Source organism: Arachis hypogaea, chromosome 19 (genome assembly GCF_003086295.3).
Source record: "Arachis hypogaea cultivar Tifrunner chromosome 19, arahy.Tifrunner.gnm2.J5K5, whole genome shotgun sequence".
Classification (NCBI taxonomy): Eukaryota; Viridiplantae; Streptophyta; class Magnoliopsida; order Fabales; family Fabaceae; genus Arachis; species Arachis hypogaea.
Window position 1 is genome coordinate 140,351,711 of NC_092054.1, and position 15,273 is coordinate 140,366,983.

Here is a 15,273-nt window from a genome sequence, read left to right on the forward strand (position 1 = left end):
AAAATTATTTTAATGGGAGTTGGAATTAGTAAATTAATTTTATGCGATTTTATATTTAGTGAAATTGATAATTGGAAGAAAAGATAAAGTGGTTTAAAAATTTGATAAAATAGGTATTTATTTTATTAATTTTTTTGTATACGTGTTATAGACAGAAATATTTTTTACGGATATCATAAGTTATAGCTTTATTAATACTATTTGGAGATAAATCGTCCCACCAAAAATTGAGTTGTTTATTTGGTTTGCACTAGTTGGTAGAGTGAATATAAAAAAAAGATCATGTAGATTAAGTGTTATTAGCCAGAATGATAATATGTGTGTATTATGTTATAAGTCTATTGAAATTGCTTTTCACTTGTTTATTGGTTGCATTGTGAGCTCACTTGACAGGTGCGGTGTGCTTAGTTGTTTGCTCTCTTGGAAGGATATGGACTATTCCAGGTACGCTCAAACAACACTATGAAAGTTGAGCGGATATATCAGCAAAAAAGATGGAATAAAAGTGGTGGTTGGTTGACTTTTTTGCGGTCATCTGAACAATTTAGCTAGAAAGAAGTTATAGAATCTTCAGAAAACAAGGTTCAAGTGTGGTGAACATTATTAACAGATCCTTTACAAGTTACGATGACTCACTACTAGAAAACTAGTTATTACAGACGGATATTTTCGACGGATTTTATCCCACGGAAATACAGAGGAAATTTCAGAGGAATTTTTTGTCGGAAAATCAAAAGAATAGATTAGCATAAATTACAGAAGGAAAACAAAATCCGTCGATAATTCCGTCGAAAAAATTAATTTTTTTTTCGTAGAAAATAGTTACAGACGGATTTTCCGTCTGTAAATAAGTAGACAAAATGGTGCGTTTTATTAAATTATTACAGACGGAAAATCCGTCTGTAATTTAAAATTTTCCGTCTAAAATATTGAATTAAAGGTAAATGAAACATGAGCTTCTTGCAAATGAAAGCTTCTTCTCCTCTCCCTAGCACGAGCTACTTCTCTCCGTGGCTGCTACTTCTGCTTCTTCCGCCGCTGCCGCCGTTGTGTCGCACAATCTCTCTCTCATCCCTTGCGTTGCACGAGATCCCTCCAGCGCCGCTCTCGTCGCATCTACTCCCATGGTCGCAGAGCTCTCTCTGCCGCTGCTCTCATCGCATCTGCTCCCTCTAGCTCCTCTTCCATCTAATCTCAACTCACTCTCTCGGTTCTTCTCATAACCATCTCAAATTTCAGGTATATATATCCTAATTTTGTGATTCTGTTCTTCGTGATAAATCTTAGGGCTCAATTTTTCTGTGCGAATTTTAGGTTTATCATACTCTGCTTTTGTGCTTTTTTATCCGACGATATCCCCTCCAAGCCTCTTCGCATTTCGTTATGATTGTTTTCTGTTTGTTCGGTTCTGATTTGGAATCGTTAAATTGGGGAATTTCGTGAAGGTTCAAACATGGAGCAACTTCTTGAGAAGGTAGTTGTAGCTATAATTTACTCAATCCGATTCGAATTGAGTTTGATAGGAATGTGTGTTTTTTCTGGTTGTTGCAGATAATGTCTATGCAGTCAAGGAGTGACAGCGTTAACACTTCTCTTTTTGACAAAAGGGAGCACATAGAGAAGCTGCATCGTACTTGCAATCTTCTCCGTAAAGTTCAGGTATTAGAGCTATTAGATGTGTCCTTTCTGGTTTCACATTGTTCTTCACATATTTTTCATCCTTGTTGAAGAATAGTTCATATATGATCTGCCTGATAGACTTAACAAGTGCATCCTTTTTTTTATTCTGTTTGCTCACTTTGGGTTATCTGTATTTTCTCTTAGAATTGCTTGCAAACATACATTAATTTAATTGCTATACCTTTCTTCGTAGGGCTTTATTAGTTTTTTGTAAAATTTTCTCCATTTTCAGAAAGAAGATAATTTGCTTGGAAATCTAGTGATTTCTGTATTTCCTGCAGTTTTTTTGTTTTAGACTTCCTATCTACTATCCACTTTTAGTTTCCTTCTAAACTTCTTTATTTTAAGAAAAGCTTACTAGTTACTGGTGTTTATGTTTGTGCTTCTTCAATTTTTACATTTTGCTGAGTTGTTTAGCAAACTTAACTCCAGGGAACTAATTTGTATTCATTTTCCCCCTTTTTGAAGAGATGTTTCACTTTTATTGGATCAAGGATTTAAGACACAGACGCACTGCTTCTTTTTTATTTTTTGGTTTCTGTTACTGTTTGGTTGCTAAAAAATCATAGAATTGAATTCTGCATTTTTTTATAAGTCTCACTTTTCAGTTTGATTGGTTAAATTAGCTTGACACTTTTCTTTTAACAATGTTTTCTTTTAACAATGTTGATACTTCTCATTCCTTGATTTTCATTACTTATGGTGCCCTTGCATGAAAGGGTATGTAGTTAGTCTTTATCTTTCCTTTTGTACAATAGGAAGAAATCAAGAAAATAAACTTACATATTTATTGGAATGCTTTTGTGTATTTGTTTTTTATTATTTTGTTATTTTGTACAAAATTGGTAATTGCTGGAACTTTATGCAGTTGACATGCTAAATATTCACTGATATAGAATAATAAACGTAGGTCCCTCCGATGGGGTTATTTCCCAACTGTCTTGTGCAACAACAAGTTCTTTATCCATTCTGGAAGCAGGTGAAGTAACTTTCTTTTCCCTTGTTCATTTTCGTTGTTTTGTCTGTTTAGCTTCTCCAAAATTCAGGTCTTATTCGGAAATGGATCCTCTCCAGTTTTTTCAACACTTGACAAAATACAGTGCAATCTCTCACCTTTGATTTTAATAGTGGGACCAGAAATAAATAAGAGAGAGAATGTGGTGAATGGTTAGATTAAACACTGCACACCATCCAGTTTTTTATTCACTGGAGAGGATCCACTCCCGTCTTATTCTTATTACTGCAGTAGGTTGGTGGAACTATTTTGTCTGCAAAACTTGCAAAAGAGAGAGGATGGGCCATTAACGTAGGAGGAGGATTTCATCACTACTCTGCAGAAAAAGGAGATGGATTTTGTGCTTATGCAGATATTTCTCTTTGCATCCACTTTGCTTTGGTTCGGTTGAATATATCAAGGTAGTATAACTGTCGTTTAGGCTTTATCATTGCAAGTTAGGACATGCTCTTAACACGTGCAAATTAGAATTATCTTCTAACTGTTTGCAAAATCTTTAGGGTGATGATCATTGATCTTGATGCACATCAAGGAAATGGCCATGAAACAGACTTTGCCTATGATAGTATGGCCACCAAAATAACTCCTTATGTTGTATTTTACTTTTTAATTAAAGCACCAAATAATTAAATTGCTGTGATGTCTTTTGAAGTTGGCCAAATTCTTCTTGATCTTTTATGTTTTATAATTAGAATACCAAGGTCCTATGATATGATATGGAAATTATTGATTTCCCACGTGAATCTGAATTAGAGATAAATAATACACTAGTGAATGGAGGCAAAATGTTGACCTTATATTGGAACAATAGATTGAATTTATTGTTAGCTGTGTAAATCATAGTAGACATACATTCTAAGCAGATATTTGATATGTGTGGTGTTTGACTTGTAGTTTGAATGTCACTTGACTCCCATGGCCATATGCATTAACCAATTTTAGACCTTAATTTTAAAATAAATGTTACCTTTTTTTTAGGCCCTAAATGAATCATTGGTTGACCTATTGGGTAATTTTGGAGATTTTAAAGTTTGGATTTTTTTGTTATTGTGAATGTGAATAACAGAAGTGGAGCAAGGGAAAGCAAAAGGAGAAGGTGAACAACCAGGTGCTATTTGATCAGGGTACTTATGACAAGCTCCTCTCTGAAGCTCCCAAATTCAAGCTCATCACTCCTTCTATTCTCTCTGATCGTTTGAGGGTACCCCTCTTTCTCTTACTCTCGCAAGCATTAAATATATTATTCATGTTAATGGTGTGTGTTCTGCTGTTCTGTAGTATAAGCAGTGGTGAAGGTTGCTATCTTGTTTGAAGATTCTTTGAATTTGTGTGTTATTCTATTGACATTCTAAGTTAGTAATGCCTATAGGCTATATGTACCTGCTTGTCCCTACCCTATTTGGGGCTAATCCTAAAAAGCTTTTTGTGTGCAAACAAACCCATCTACCATATGCTTATGTTGCCCAAGAGAGTGGACAGCAAATGGGCCCATAGATAAGAACTAGGAAAAGAAAGCCTTATACAGTTACACCAAATAAAAAAATGTAGCATCATCAACTGAAAAAAAAAAAACGTAGCATGTTTTAGGGTTTTATGGAATAAACAATCTAAAGTCCTGCTGAAGATAGTAGGAGATAATCGAGTGAGGGGAAAAAATGGAGACATCTCTGAGATATGGAGGAGATTCGAAAGCTCTAAGAATCCATGCGAAGGAGAAAGTCCCAATCGACTCAAACACTTTCTTCTAGGTAACAGTGTTTTTTGTCCATCAAATGCTATGCTGTAATTGAAGAAATATTTCTCCTTATAGTTGGGGTTTGTGTACGTGGCACTGTTCTGGCAGGTTCATGGAGAGCTTGATACCAGAGTCGGGCAAGCCAGTTCTCTGAGTGCCCAAATTAGACATTTCTACGCCTCGGTCAGTTCCGTTTTACTCCCAAGTCCTAATCGTATTTTCAAATTAAATTAATTAATTCTTGTTATGTGATACTGTAATGTAGTTATCAGCAACACTTGGTGTTGGATTGCGCTATGATAAGCATGATAAGCTACGCTACACTGTGCGTGAAAAGAAGGCATTTCCTGTCACCGTTGATAAGCTCTTTGACTTTAAAATTAATGGGACTTGATCCGTCTTGTGCTTTCATCATGCATGCATATGAAAGTGTTCATGAAGTTTTCTTAACTGATTGATTTGCTTGTGATGATATTTGATTTTGGCACAGGAGGGTCTTGTGGAGATAAGGGAAGACTATATAGAAGATTCTCACAAAGGGGAAACTAAATCAGGTATGTTCATGGCTTTTTCTGCTTTACAAGGTCTAAGATTATTTTTAGATGAGACAGACTTGCAATACTACCAAAACTCTTAAATTTGGAGCCATGGTGCAAAAGTCAGTAGTTAACATTCGAAGTTTTGGTTGTAAAATCAGCTTCTTGCCAAATTCAAGCTAATAAACTTACCTACTACACATTCATACTGACCCTTCTCTAGAGTCAGATAACATGAAAGCAAAACTTATATTTTGAGTCTCTTTATCTTGATCTGTGGACTGATTTTTGCATCCATTGTTAATTTAAGAAAAGATTCATGAAGTCATCTAACTTAAACCATTCTACCATTGAATAGAGTAGCACAAATAATATGCTTATGTATATTTTTTTTCTAGCATCTTTTATTGATGCATTGGCTCCGGCAGAATTTGAAGGAATTCTCATGAGCCACCCTTCTATTGAAGATGCAGCTGTTGTCCCGTAAGTATACATATATAATTATATGTATCTTTGAAATTAATTAAGCTAGCTATTAGTTAATAATAATTATTGAGTAATAATAAGTAATTAAATGGTTTGTTGCACACATATGCATATATAGGCAAAAAGATGATGTAGCTGGTGAAGTTCCAGTTGCTTTTGTGGTGAGGTCATCAAATGATCCTATTTGATCCTATTACTGAAGATGCTGTCAAGGACTTTATAGCTAAACAGGTAAATGATTTATACTTGATTAATTTAATTGTATTTGATAAGAAATAATTAATTAATAAGACAATGCATGACATTTTTCAATTTAATTGTTGCGAATAGGTAGTATTTTACAAGAGGCTACATAGAGTAATTTTCATTGACGCAATCCCAAAATCTTCAATCGACAAGATATTAAGAAAAGAACTCAAGACAACCCTGCTATCTAATTAGCTATTTGGCTTAGCTTCATTTGTTTCTTATATATAATAATGATGTCAATGTGATAATTCGTATACTTTATTCTTTATAATAGATTCAATACTATATGATTATTTTAAACCAATTTAATTCAATAATCAGTTCGTTTTTTTGTTTAAAGAATATTAAGAATTTAAATTTTAATATAATACAACTTTATTATTGCACATGACTTCTTTAACTATCAAGTAGTTTAATAATAGTGTTTTCTCAGGTACAAGAACTGAAATTGGAACCTTCATGACTCCACCACCAAATTGGAACCTTTAAGGGATGTGAACCTTTTTGGTCCTTGGCTGAATAAACAAAGTGCAACTGCAGGAGTAGCTCCTCTCACAAGTCACAACAACAGCATCATGCTTGAATGAGGAAAATTAACTCTTGATTTGTAATTTGCTTGATCTATTGAAAATTCTGATAAGAACCCCCTCCTAATTGTGGAGTGGAGTTGAATTTTAGCATCCTGAAGTAGCACTTTAGGGATTAATTTAATGATATGATTATATTCATAGGAAAGTAACTATAATGAGGAACTTGTTTATTGGGATGGTCATCTTATTTTTTTGGGGTATCTTTTTATTGAGACAGTGAGATATTGACTAATGGTGTTGAAAAATAACATCCAATTTTATAGGTATCATGTAATGAATATTATGTTTATTTATGTGATTTTTGGCTTTCTATTTTTTCTAATTTATCGTGTGTTTGATGGAGTAAATTTAGAAAAAAAATCTAAAGTATTTATTTTGCAATGAAAGAATTCAAAAAAATTCTATTTTACCTTACTGACGGATTTATAGACGGATTTTCTATCTGTAATCAGAACGTGGGATGATTTTCCAAAATTCAAATTACAGACAGAAAATCTGTCGAAAAATTCGTCTGTCCGTCTGTAATTACAGACGAAAAATCTGTCAGAAAATTCGTCTGTAATTACAGACGAAAAATCCGTCTGAAAATTCGTCTGTAATTACAGACAAAAAATCTGTCTGAAAATCCGTCTGTAATTACAGACGGAAAATCCGTCGGAAAGTTTGTCGCCTTTGGGAAATGGATAGAAAATTTACAGAGGCAAAATCCGTCGGTAACTGGTAAAAATTCGTCTGTAATTTTCCGACGGAAAAAATCTGTCGGTAAATAATTTCCGACATGACTTTTACAGAGGGACAAAATCCGTCGGTAATTTCGTCGGTAACCAAAAATCTGTCTGTAATAAAGACCAAATCCGTCTGTAAATCTGTCTGTATTAATCCATTTTCTAGTTGTGACTACGTGGATTGGTGGTGAACTCTGTAGTTATTAATAACAATACCAGAGATGACTAAAAATTATTATTTTTAGCATTATGAGTTTTTATTGCTTTTTTTTTATTTCACCTTATTGTGTTGAGCTATTTAGAAAGAAGTTATAGAATCTTCAAAAAATAAAGTTTAAGTGTGATGAACATTATTAACAGATCCTTTATAAGTTACAATGACTATGTGGATTGGTGGTGAACTCTATAATTATTAATAACAATACTAAAGATGACTAAAAATTATTATTTTTAGCATTATGAATTTTTATTACTTTTCTTTTGTTCCATCTTATTGTATTGAACTATTTTACTTAAAAAAAAAAGACTTAAGGGACAAATTCTCTAGTACTTTAAAGATTTGGATAAATTCTTAAATAACAATTAATAGATTTTTTAAATTATATTTGTTTTTGTTAAACATTTCAATTTAAAATATATGGAGCTGACATATATATATATATTATAAAATTTATTAATATTAAATTATTATAAAACAAAAATAAAAAATATCAATGCGAAGATTATTTATTTATATTATTTAATTTTAAGAACTAAAATCAACCAGTCAATACAAATTTTTTAGAACTAATTTGATCTACATGATGCAATGATGACATACACGTAGGTAAATCATGTTGCAACGTACATAATATTTATACCAAACTAATTCGTAGACAAATAAAATTGTGATATGTATGTGAAAATCAACATGCCATATGTCCCTAATTGTTATATCATTATTTTATTACACGTTGTTAAATTATATTATAACACGTAAAAGTAACTGATTATGTCAACACGCAAGTTAGACTATGAACTAATTATGTACGTGGATCACATCGGCCAATCTCAAAGATATTTTTTATATAACTATTAAAATCTCTAAAATAATTTTAATACAAAGGACCAATTTCAAATATCATTTTAAGAATTTAGTTGATATAGCTTGTTAAAGTCATTCTACCTTCATGATAACTTATATGTTAAATAAAAATTTGACACTTAGCACTACTTTTCAACTTTTGTTTTTTTTAAAACATTCTCAATTTCGTTCGTTGAAGTTTTCTTTCCTCTCTTTTTTTTTTTTAAAAAAAAAAATTCTTTCTACAAGAAAAGTAAGAGCCCAGCAAAAAATAAAAAAGGAAAATAGTCGATGTTTGAAACTACATATTTATACTATGAATAAAGACAATGGCCCCATACATCTTCGAAAATGTGTTTACTATTTAAAGTAGTTATAAACTTATAATAAACAATGAAAAGAGATATGTGAAATATTATTTTTAAATTTATCATACTTAAATTAAATGCTAACTACAATTATTATTTTTTTATTGTTCAAATTATAATACTTTATCATAAATTATTATTACTCTATTTTTATTTTATGTGAGAATCCATACAAAGACATAAATAAGACAAATACAGGCATATGCATCATAAATTAATAACATAATTTTTTGGAAAATAGAGAATTAATGGAGCACATATAATAAGAAAAATATTTATGGAGAAAATTTTTGTGGATTTTATTGATGCTTTTAAATTCAAGATTTTTATATCAAAATTAACTAAGATTTCTCTTTAAATTAAAATTTTAACGAATTGTAACTTTAATAATTGTCTCATTTAAATTCCCAATCAATTACTTTTATGTCTTAGAAAAAAATTTTATATGAGAATAAATTAATTAGTTTGTCCACTTTAATAAATAGTTATTTGACTAAAATAAAAGAAACTAATTTTTCATATTTTTTTAAAAATTAACTAATATTATATATATATATATATATATATATATATATATATATATATATTGTTACACTACATTTAATTATATAAATTTTATTTATTCTAATGCTTATATTAAAAATGAATAAAAATTTAAATTAGTGAATTTGAATATATCTATAACGTAATAATTATATAGTAATTATTTTATACATCGCACGAATATAAACTCGTTATTTTTTTATTTATAAAAATTTTATGAAGCTTGAACCTTGTTATTGATATAAATCGTATGATAAAATTTACTTTAAATGAAATTATATATTATTTATATATATTTTTATTTTTTATTTTTTATTTTTTGATAACCGTCACATATTTTTTATATAAATAATTTCAGAAAAAAAATCTAATGGTTAATTTATTATATTTTTTTGTTTTAATCCAATTCAACTTTTTTCTATTGTTTTTGAGAAAATGAATATAATCTTTTAAAGGGTTTTGTAATATGTAACGAAAAATATTTAATAAGTCACACAAAAACCAATTAAAATGCAATATAAAAGCATTTTTAGTAAAAACTAAAATAGATATCCGTAACTGATCAGTAATCCTCTTTTAAAATAATATTTGTTTCGGTGGGAAATATTTGTTTACTTATATTTAAGCACATAAATTAAGAAAATAATTAAAAATATACCAATCTTAGATAAATTTAGATGAGGTTATAAAGTTAATACTTTCATTAATTTTTCTATTCTTATTCTCTTTTCTCACTTATATTATGTACTATTTCTTTTTTATTTAATCGGACTATTAATGAAAAAATTAATTAATATTACCGAATTACTTTTAAAAAATTGACAATAATAATAATAATAATAATAATAATAATAATAATAATAATAATAATAATAATAATAGGATTTGGAATGAAGTTTTATTTTTCAACTAATATACAGTCAACTAACTTTTTCAACGAATATATGTTGTTGGTTGATTATTATTGACCAAAAAAAAAGGAAAGAAATGGCTCCTTAACAAAATCAGAGTATATATTAAAAAAAAAAGAGTATATATTCTCCCTTAACATATATATATATATATATTCCCTTTCTATGTGTAGTGTAATCATCAATTATCAACCAATAACAATCATAATTCATTTTTCTGACTCAATCTCTCTCAACTGTTCTTTCTATTTCACCCCTCCCTATCATTTCAATCGTATTGTATGTCTACCCTAGTTCACTTCCCGTGGTAGTTTATATGTCATTTTAAATTTAGTGTTCACTTATTTCTGTATGTGGCCCCTTTCATTTATGTCGTAGCTACATCGACCATCACTATTTCAACCATAATTATTAATTAAGATGAGTAAAGTATTGATTTTGTTTTTAGAAAAAAGTTTGGTAACAAACAAATTTTAATTATAATTAGTTAAAATTTTTTTATAATTTATTTTATTTATATTATTTAATAACAGTTTTATTTTTTATTCTATTTTTTTATTATTCTATTTAGGGTAAAGTATTAAATTGGTCCTCTATGTTTGAGTGTAATTCTGTTTTGGTCTTTAAGGTTTAAAGTGTTCTATTTGAATCTAAAAAAGTTTCATTTAGCATCAATTTAGTCCCACAGTGAGGTCAAAATTAAATAATTAACAAAATGTCCTACATAACAACAGTACAATAACAAAATTAATAATCTGGAGAACAAGTACAAGCTCTAGAGGCACAAAATCAACCATTGATGCATCAATACATTTATTTATCATTTTCTTTAGTTTTATAGAAAATATTTTATTTATATTATAAAAAATAATAAATAAATGTATTGATGCATCAATGGTTGATTTTATGCCTCTGGAACTTGTACTTGTTCTCCAGATTATCGATTTTGTTCTTGTACTGTTGTTATGTAGAACATTTTGTTAATTATTTAATTTTGACCTCACTGTGGGACTAAATTGATGCTAAATGAAACTTTTTTAGATTCAAATAAAACACTTTAAACTTTAAGGACCAAATCAGAATTACGCCCAAACATAGGGGACCAATTTAGTACTTTACCCTTCTATTTATTATATTCTTATCAACTCCACTTATTAATGATATTAATTATAATATCATATCCCTTACTATTAAACATTCTTGTAATTAATATTTAATATTTTTTTATAATTTAATTTTTATATTTAAAAATACATTAAATATTAATAATAATAATATATTAATTGAGTTAATTGCACGTGATTCTTTGTTTTTCTTAAGGCATTTAATATCAATCAATAGAGATAGAAAAAAAATCATTAATTCTTTGTTTCTGTATGTCAAGGCATTTAATTACACTTAATTCTTTGTAATATATACCTTCCATTAATTTAATTATGATAATTCAAAAATATGACTCTAATACCATTGCAAGTACAATAGTGTATAAGGCAAGAAATTTTATAAGAAGTCGCATTTATCATTGCAAATAGTATGACATTTAAATTCGACCTTAATACGGTATTTATGGTAGAAAGTGCTGATGAAGAATTTGAACAACAAACGGACTCACCCGACGAGATTGTTGTCAGTCAACCAATTTTCGAGAATATGGAAAACCACACTAGCTTTGATGAGGTATGGTAATAAACTAATTTAATTTTTTTTTTGTACTTTTATGTGCATTTATAATTATATTGTACTAACTAAGTTCATACACATAACATTCATACGTTCATATACATAACATCCATAATTATATACAACTAACATCTAAAAATTAAATTCATATTTATTAGATATTACATCCATACACATATCATTTTTTAGTTATTGCATAAGTAACTATAAAGTTAACACAGATGTTTTTAAATTTTATCATAATTGAATTTAAAAAAAATATCAAATTCTTAAATTAATTTATTTAATTAATAAATTTACTCATAACATCCATAAATTCATAAACATAACATCCATAATTTATACTCATAATATTCATAATTTCATACCTATGATGTTTATAATTAATAAATTTTTATAATTAATATTATCACATTTTAAACTATTTGTCTTATTATATTTTTCAAATTATCTCATATGTGCATTAATAGGTCACGATTTTAATTATTTTAATATTTTTATTTAATATTCATATGTATGCTTATTTGTTGATTTTAATATGACGAGTTAATAATTATTTTAAAGAATTTTTTTAATTTTTATTTATATTTTATATTTTATTTTTTATTTTTAATAGTCTATATGTAAAATATAAGTTGTATAGTAAAAGTTGTTAAAAGTTTTAAACTTAATTTCCATAATTTTTACAGAGAATTATTGCATTTTAATGGATAATAATGTGATTGAGAGATGTTAGGGATTTGATTTGGGAGAAACCTGAAATTGATTTTGGAAAGAACATTAATAACTCCAAACATGCAGCAAAATAATAGGTGATAAGGAGGATAAGTAATAAGGAGGTGTATGTCACTTGCTTATCAAGAGAATGAAAATTTTTACATGACATTTCTATATTGTAATTATTCTTTGGTTACCTAGGATCACTCTTGTTTTTAATATTTGGGATAAGTTTTATTTATATTTCTCATATTTAAATTGTTCTATTGTTTCTTTAACGTTTATAAAAGTGATTAAATATTATTCTGCCGTCAATTATACTAAAAAATCTGATTGTATTTTTTAATTATTCTCACTTGAACATATTCATTCTCAATTAGATCTCATTTGGATGGGTTTGATTTTAATATTGAATCTATTATTTGTGTTCAGGTTCAATTATGTTCCTAAAAAAAATGAATTATATAAATGTTGCAGGGATTAATTTTAACTTTTGATGAACTATTATCCAGGGTGGATTATCGGTTCTATGGCAAATATCTGTATTCTAACTTCAAGAATAAATTTTCAAAACTCCAACTAAAACTTATGATATGTAATTGACAGCAGGATAACATTAAATCACTTTTATAAATGTTAGAGATCGATACAAATAGGATGATTTAAATGTTAGAGACATAAATAAAACTTATCCCAAATGTTAAGAATAAAAACGATACTTTACTCAATTAAGATAGAGTTCTAACTAGTTAATAATTTTTTGTCCAACATTTAGATTATAGTCAATACTGATCATAAATTTATTCAAATAATAAGAAGCAGGCGAAGCAGCTAGAAGCGCTCGCTTCTAGCCCTTGAATTCTTATTCACGAATGAATTGGGAAAGCCAACACAAAGATTCGATTCTGACTTCGTGGTTCAAGATCAACCACTTCAATTGCTGAGTCGATGAAGCCAACTTGCCCAAATAAGGCTTAGATGCAGCTATACTTGCCAAGTACAATAGCAACGGATTCTGTACCAGCAAACCATATTTAACCGGGTGTTCCCTCTCCGTTCTAGCTTTCTAAATAAGTCAGATCGGTGCCTTTTCTCCGGGAAGACTCCTCAATCAGTTAATCCAGATCCGGAAGTCACTTCGCTACCTGCCGTGTTGAGTTCTGCCTTCTTTAAGGGGAGTGAAAGTCATAAAGGAAATGAAATCCAACTCCCAGTCTCATTTAAAAATAAATGAAAATGATGATTAAAAGAAAATAGACTAAATTATTTTTTTCAAAAATTTAAATCACATACATGATTTTTAATATGTTTTTTTGTATAATTGTTTTTTTAAATCTTATGCTAATTTTTTTTGGGTTATTAACTTTAAATATTTATATTATAGAAGCTTAGAAACTCTGGTACTATATTAAAATATTATTTTTAAAATTTAAGCGAATAAAAAGAGATATATGAATTATTATATTTTTAACAAATTTATGTATGTATTATTCAAACGTAATTGCATGCTTACTTGATAAACATAACTAAAATTGTATAAAAAAATAATACAGTCCTGACAAAAAATAATTGATCTCCTAAAATTTCTGATCGAATTATTAAATGATGTGTTTTTTAACTAATGTAGTAGGACTATTTTAATATTTTTAAAATAGTACGCTTTTACATTTTTAATACATAGTACGATGCATCGAGAGCCTTAAAAGAAGGTTTTTTTAACGAGTAAATTATTAAAATGGTACCCAAAAAATTTTGATATTGACAAAAAAAATTTTTTAAAAGACGTTAAAGACAAAATAGTTTTTGAAAGATTTTAAATTTTAACAAAATCATCTAATCATAAAAAGATGACATCATAGTAAACAGAAAATGCTGATATAACCGCTGCAAGAGAACTCTGATGATGGCAGAGAGCTCTGACGACATTTTCGGCGACCTTCTTTTTCGTGTTCGCTGCTTCTTCTTCAACACGCCGCTGCGTCCCATTCCACCATGGCAGTTGAAGAAGAAGCCCGCCATGGTACACCATTGCATCCCCTTCTGCCATAGCAGCACCTCTCCGTGTTCTTTGTGTTTGTCTCTTCTTCTTCTTCAACACGCCGATGCGTCTCCTTTTGCCAGATCGCCATGGCATGCTGCGGTGTTCCCTTCCGCCATGGCAAGAAGAATAAGAAGAGAGAACGCATCCCCTCCGCCATAGCAGCACCTCGCCGTACTGCGTTCCTTCCGCCGCCATGGCAAGAAGAAGAAGAAGAAGAAGAATCCCGGAAATGTCACTGACGGAAGAAAAATGTCGGTAAAGATTTTTACAAAGATGTCGCATTGCAAGTATAGTTCTAAACCGACAATTAAACCTCAATCAACGTTTAGATTGTTTGTCACAAATACAAACCCAATAAAATTAACTGAAGTATTCAAACTTCGGGTCGTCTCTCAAGGAAGTGTAGTTTATTATTGGTTATGGGAAAGTATATTTTTGGGTTTTATAATAAGAAATAAGAAGGTAAAATGGCGAGAAAATAAACTAATAACCAAGAAAGCGCTTAGCTAGGAAAGAGAATTAGAAGTCATATCCTCATTATCATCGTCAATTGTGATGGTAAATGTAAATTGTTTTCACTTAGTTAACCTCTAACCAATGGAGGAAGGTCAAGTGCATACAATCAACTTGAGTTCACAAGTCCTAGTCACATCATAGTGAGAGACTAGATTTAGTGAAGGTCAAGCTAACTAACAATCGTTAATTACCAATCAACAAGAGAATTTTGATAACTCAAGAGTCTCTAATTAATCCATCCAAGTTAAGAACATAAAAATCTAATTTAAAATCTAACCAAACATTTTATTAAACACTTGGAAAGCACAAAATAAAAATATAGAAAACTAACAAGACATAGCAAAATCTAAGACTAACACTTGCAAGAGGAAATAGTAACAACAAATTAAAGAAAGTAATCATAAACATGAAAACATAA

At 29.2% G+C, this 15,273-nt stretch overlaps 2 protein-coding genes across 6 annotated transcripts; both read left to right on the forward strand.

The window, feature by feature from the left end:
* Positions 1-951: 951 nt before the first annotated feature.
* Positions 952-4,301, forward strand: LOC112775665 (histone deacetylase 2). 5 transcript variants are annotated; one of them, XR_003189633.2, is made up of 8 exons: positions 954-1,239; positions 1,446-1,474; positions 1,552-1,659; positions 2,591-2,659; positions 2,930-3,096; positions 3,196-3,260; positions 3,762-3,896; positions 3,974-4,301. XR_003189633.2 is itself a non-coding variant. In XM_025819458.2 (7 exons), exons 2-7 carry the CDS (start codon positions 1,454-1,456, stop codon positions 3,812-3,814), a joined length of 483 nt encoding a protein of 160 aa, XP_025675243.1. In that variant the 5' UTR covers positions 952-1,239; positions 1,315-1,453; the 3' UTR covers positions 3,815-4,133. The 5 variants fall into 5 exon arrangements, 1 of the variants encoding a protein (XP_025675243.1); XR_011878086.1 differs by lacking the exon at positions 3,196-3,260 and having other exon boundaries at positions 952-1,239; positions 1,315-1,474; XR_003189634.2 differs by lacking the exon at positions 1,446-1,474 and having other exon boundaries at positions 952-1,239.
* Positions 4,302-4,350: 49 nt separating this feature from the next.
* On the forward strand, positions 4,351-6,613 carry LOC112775666 (outer envelope pore protein 21, chloroplastic-like). Its single transcript, XM_072228555.1, has 7 exons — positions 4,351-4,413; positions 4,506-4,613; positions 4,696-4,770; positions 4,921-4,984; positions 5,365-5,449; positions 5,571-5,683; positions 6,135-6,613. The coding sequence occupies exons 1-6, from the start codon at positions 4,351-4,353 to the stop codon at positions 5,638-5,640; spliced, it is 465 nt and encodes a 154-aa protein (XP_072084656.1). The 3' UTR covers positions 5,641-5,683; positions 6,135-6,613.
* The last annotated feature ends 8,660 nt before the right edge of the window (positions 6,614-15,273 follow it).

Excerpts from the sequence above, each read along its gene's own strand:
- LOC112775666 (XM_072228555.1), top strand. The coding sequence starts at position 4,351 with ATGGAGACATCTCTGAGATATGGAGGAGATTCGAAAGCTCTAAGAATC. Across the intron at positions 4,414-4,505 it reads GAATCCATGCGAAGGAGAAA|TTGGGGTTTGTGTACGTGGC; the intron begins GTCCCAATCGAC and ends TTCTCCTTATAG. Across the intron at positions 4,614-4,695 it reads TTAGACATTTCTACGCCTCG|TTATCAGCAACACTTGGTGT; the intron begins GTCAGTTCCGTT and ends ACTGTAATGTAG.
- LOC112775665 (XM_025819458.2), top strand. The coding sequence starts at position 1,454 with ATGGAGCAACTTCTTGAGAAG. Across the intron at positions 2,660-2,929 it reads TTTATCCATTCTGGAAGCAG|GTTGGTGGAACTATTTTGTC; the intron begins GTGAAGTAACTT and ends TTACTGCAGTAG. Across the intron at positions 3,097-3,195 it reads GTTCGGTTGAATATATCAAG|GGTGATGATCATTGATCTTG; the intron begins GTAGTATAACTG and ends CAAAATCTTTAG.